At 61.6% G+C, this 4865-nt stretch overlaps 1 protein-coding gene across 1 annotated transcript in view; it reads right to left on the reverse strand.

The window, feature by feature from the left end:
* Positions 1 to 4859, reverse strand: part of SOX10 (SRY (sex determining region Y)-box 10) — a 10284-nt gene extending 5425 nt beyond the window's left edge. The window contains exon 1 of the mRNA XM_010845084.1: positions 4579 to 4859. Within this exon, the coding sequence (XP_010843386.1) occupies positions 4579 to 4739 (161 nt within the window). The 5' untranslated portion in view covers positions 4740 to 4859. The remainder of the gene's footprint in view (positions 1 to 4578) is intronic.
* Between the last annotated feature and the right edge of the window lie 6 nt (positions 4860 to 4865).

The following is a 4865-nucleotide window of genomic DNA, read 5'->3' on the forward strand; positions in this document are numbered from 1 at the left end:
GCAGTTTGAAAAGTGAAAGTGAAGTCGCTCAGTCGTGTCCGACTCTTTGTGACCCCATGGGCTGTAGCCTACGAGGTTCCTCCGTCCACGGGATTTTCCAGGCAAGAGTACTGGAGTGGGTTGCCATTGCCTTCTCCAGGAGATCTTCCCGACCCAGGGATTGAACCAGGGATTGAACCTGGGTCTCCCGCATTGTAGGCAGACACTTTACCATCTGAGCCACCAAAAACTCTTTCTTCAAAGCTGTCTGCAAGTGGAGCTGGATGCCTCGTTAGCGGGTGAGCTCCCTGGGACTGAAGATGGGCAAACAGAAGCGGCAAGGTGAGGGGGAAGAGCCCAGTGTCTGTTACTTCCTAGCTGTGTGACCGTGGGCAAGTCACTTCTCTGAGCTTTAGTTTCTTCACCTATAGAACGAGGATAATACCTACTTCCAGGTGTGGGAGTGGCCAGGATAATGGCTGTGAAGCCCTGTGCATGGGACCTGGGGATTGGGGGAGGTGGGGGGCAGCACCTCGAGAAACAGGTACAATTCTAACGCTGCCTGTAAGGTGGTGGGCAAGAGGACCTGCGGTGGAACCCTTCAACTCTGGAGTCATTTTTGTGAATTCCAGCATGGTGGGGCTGAGGGGGGGCAGGATGCGTGTGCCCCTCACTACGTACGGACCCCCACCTCAAGGGGAGATCGTATCTCCTTGTTGAGGGAGTGAAAGAAGGTAAAGGAAGCTCCTGTCTTCCGAGACCCTAGATGGGGGCATTCAGACCCTCTTCCAGTCTGAGCCCAGCCAGTGGAATGCAGCCCCTGCAGACCATACGCCCACCCACCCGACTCCAGCCAGGGCTGGGGCCGCAGGGAAGTTCAGGGCTGGGCTGCCCCTGGTGAGGAAGGCAGGAAGGATGCCTCGAAGAGGGCCTCAGGGGGAAGAAACAGATTCCCAGATCCCCAGACATAAGGGCCTCTCCAGAAGCAGCTCTGTCCTTTAGCCCAAAGGGCCTCTCTCTCCAGCTGCCCCCTACACCCCCCTCTCCCGTGGGCGCCCTCTTCACCCAGTCAGGAGAAGGCGGGGCCCTCCCTGCCCAGGATGGGAGGGGGTGGTCATACCAGGCACCTCCTAGCGGGCAGCGGCATTCCTCTCCAGCTTAGCCTGCTCGGCTGCCCTCCCCCCGGGCCACGGCCCAGCCCAGCCCAGCCCAGCTCTCTCCAAGGGCCCCTCTAGCTGAGTGATGGGATGGGGACCCCAGACCACCAGGGGCTGGGAGTGGGATGCAGCCCTTCTTACCCAAGCTGCGCCCTCTCTCCCGCCCCTAGCCAGCCCAGCATAGGTGGGGCAGGACCAAAGGTGGGTGCCTGGTGAGGAGGGGAGGTGGCACGTGGGGGTGCCTCAACCAGCCATGGCCCTGGCACAGAGGCTCCTAGGATGGCAGGGGACCCTGCACTCCCTCTCCCACCCCAAACCTTCCCTGTGCCCTCTGCTCACTGGCAAGCGGATGTGAATCCGAAAGAAAATGGCAGGGGGCACGGAGCACGAGCCAGGGCACAGGCTAGACGAGAGGGAAGACTCCAACTTGTACCCGTCGGCACCTCCCAGCGCTAGTTCCCAGCAGCACCCTAACTTGGAGAGAAACCTACCTGGGGGGGTGGGGGTGGGGTCTGCCAGCCCCAACCCCAGTCCTAACTTAAGCCCAACGCCAACCTCACCCCCAAACCCAACCCTAGCCGCACCCAGACCTTCAGCTTCAGCTCTGTTCAGGCTCTTTCCTGACCCCAAACCCGTCCTCTCCCACCACAGAAACCCAATCCCAAATTTCATCTTGACTCCAGCGCTAGCCCTCGGTCACCACAGCTCTAACTATAAACCTTGTTTGGTCTTCACCTCTGGGTCTCCAAGGTCTGGAACAGGGAGGGGCAAGGGGTGGGCTGGCTCCCCACCCAAACTGGAATCCCCAGTTGGGCGGGGGGGCTTCCACAGTAGGGCACACTGGCTCCACTCCACCTGCTCCCGTGGGGGCTCACCTAAGGGTCTGGGGAGGTTCCAGCCTGTGACCCCACCTTTCCTGTCTCTTGGCTCTAATTATTCTCCCCAGGCGGGTCAATCAATACACCACCCCCCCAGCACCATGAGATCAACATCTAACAGGCCTTTCCTGGCCAGGCACTGAAGGTCAGCAGTTGAAGGTTAGCAGTTGGCACACTCCCCTAGCCACTTGCGAGCCAGGGCCTGGACGCTGGTGTGTCTGACTGACCCCCTTCCAGTGTCCCACACAATCTGCATGTCTTTCTCTTTTCAGGTATAGGGCCTCTGATTGCCAGTTCTGCCCAGCTAGCCATCCATCCCCCTTCTTGACAGCCTGAGATTCATGAGACAGTGGAGGGGCGGGGCGCACAGATTTCAGGAGAAGCCCCTGGAGAGGCGGGCTAGCTTAACCCAGTCCAGAGGTCTCCAGGGTCCCCACCCAGGATCCATGTAGCCCACTCCCTGTTGGCACAGCCTTTGATCCTTGTCACTGTCTGGTCACCCTCCCACTGCTGGGTTGGGTCCTGAGTAAGCAGTGCCTGCTTTCCTGGTTGTGCCCCCCCCACCCCCTCAGGTTGGCCCCTGGGGATCACCTCGGGCCCCTGTGCACACAGCCTGAGGTGAGGGGTGGTCAGGAACAAGTCCCTTTGAGGGAGCCCAACGTGGGGTTCTGGGCTGGGGGAACAGGGACAGACAGGGACAACAGAGGCTCCAACCTTAAATCCTTGGCAACAGCGTGGGGGAAAGGTCGGGGGGGGGGTCCATCCTCGCTTTGATGCTCTTACTGGGCTTACACTGTGGTCTGCTCATGGTCCCTAAGGCCTGTTCCGTCTGCCTGTCTGCCTCCCTCCTGTTCTCTCTCACTTGCTCGTCTCTGTCCCATGGCACCAAGGGTCCTGGCTTGGGCTAAACTCTGCCACGATGTGGATGGACCTTGGGCAGAGAAGCTGGCTTCAACCTCTGATCCTGGGCAAGGCTAGCCCCTCTGAGTCCATGCAGCAGTTTGACCACTGAGCCCAGGGCCTGCTGGGGTGAGCTGAGTGCTGAGGGGGGAGGGGAAGAAGCACCAGGCCTTTAGCAGGCCCAGGGGACTGGGTGCGAATTCCTCTCGGTCTCTTGGGGGCTTTCCTGCCCCTTCCACCACCTTAAGCCTTTGGCCTTCTAGGCCAAGCTCCACTGTGTTGGGGCTGGCAAGGGGAGGGGTGGCAGGCTCCCCTGACACTTTCTGCAGCTTGGATGCTCCTCGTTCCTGCTCTCCTCTGCCCTCATCCCACAACCTCCTGATCGTGTCTTAGAGGGGAGGGGTGACCCACTTCTGTCACCAAGGATAGTGTGTGGGAAGACTACTGGCCGAAGCGTCAGGAGACCTGGTTCTGGCCCTGGCTCCGCCACCAGCTGTTACATGGCCTGGGCAGTCCCTCTGCCTTCCTGGGCCTATCTCATGGACAATCTAGTGGGGAATCAGGTAACCTCTGCAGACTCTCACCTTCTGGAGCCCCTGTTCTCTTTCTGAGCTGCCCAGGACTTCTTGGGGGGGTGGGGGGTGCCGTTGCCCTGGTCAACAACATATTCAAAAGGGAGCAGCCTAAACCCCAGACCAGAGGTGAGGCCGACTTCCTTCTCAGGGGCATGTTTTTCCCCCAAAGTTTGAGCTGCTTCCAGAGAACATGGGACTCTGAGGGACCCTGGGTAGGAAAGGGGCCAGCCTTTCCTCCTGGCCAGGGCTCTCAGCTCCAGGGCTGGAGGGGTAGGAGGTTACTCAATCCTGGGTGGGGCCCTGGAAAGGAAGATGGCGCCTGGACTGGGAGAGGGAGGGAGGGGAAGAGACCAGCCTGGCAGCTCTGGGACCCGGTGGGAGGGGGAGTCTCCTCTCCACGCGTCCCCTTCCCTGGGGGGGGATGAAGAAGCCCTGGGTCTGAAGGAGGGGTGCTCAGAAGGGTGCAGAGGAGGAGGCTGGGGTAGGACAGGGACCTGCAGCGGTCGGCTTGGCCTCCATCCTTCACCCTTTCAAAGACCCGGACCTGAATTCCTTGTCTGCCCCCATCTCAGCCTTGCAGTTCTCCACCTGGCTGCCTCAGTTTCCCTGCCTCTCCAGCCAGGCCTTCAGTTCTTTCACAGACGTTTCCCTCGCATCCCCCTTGACCCTGGGGCAGCGGCACCCTTGAGTGGCACCTGCGGAAATGGGGTTAGTGGACGACTATGGTGTGGATACCTCCACCAGCCTTCCCTCCCTTCCACCTTCACTCTCGCCCACCCCGCCCAGAAGCCCAGGCCCCAGCTCCTGCCACCGGCAGAATTCCAACCGCGAGGGGGCGCCTTCCAGCCCACTACCCGGGCTGGGGAGCGGGGCCTAGGCCGCTGGAGACCGGCGCGAGCACAACCCCAAGGGGGTACGGGGGAAGGGTGGGCCCGATGCCCTCAGCTGGCCGTCCAGTCCCATCGAGGAGGCGGCTGCCCCAGGAGAAGGGCCCAGGCCGTGAGCGCCTCGCCCCATTCCACCCGCAGGTAGAGGGCCCGGGTAGAGGGCCCTGCGGGAGCTCTCCGGAGGCGGGTCGGGGGCGCTCACCTCCAGAGCTTGCCCAGCGTCTTGCTGAGCTCGGCGTTGTGCAGGTGCGGGTACTGGTCGGCCAGCTTCCTGCGCGCCGCCTGCGCCCACACCATGAAGGCGTTCATGGGCCGCTTGACGTGCGGCTTGCTCTTGCTGGCGCCGTTGACGCGCACCGGCATGGGCACCAGAGTCCAGTCGTAGCCGCTGAGCACCTGGCTGACGGCCTCGCGGATGCACACGGGGAACTTATCATCGTCCGCCTCGCCGTCCTGCTGTTCCTTCTTGACCTTGCCCAGCTCGCCGGG

This window comes from Bison bison, unplaced genomic scaffold (assembly GCF_000754665.1).
Source record: "Bison bison bison isolate TAMUID 2011002044 unplaced genomic scaffold, Bison_UMD1.0 scf7180017864213, whole genome shotgun sequence".
NCBI classification, from domain to species: domain Eukaryota; kingdom Metazoa; phylum Chordata; class Mammalia; order Artiodactyla; family Bovidae; genus Bison; species Bison bison.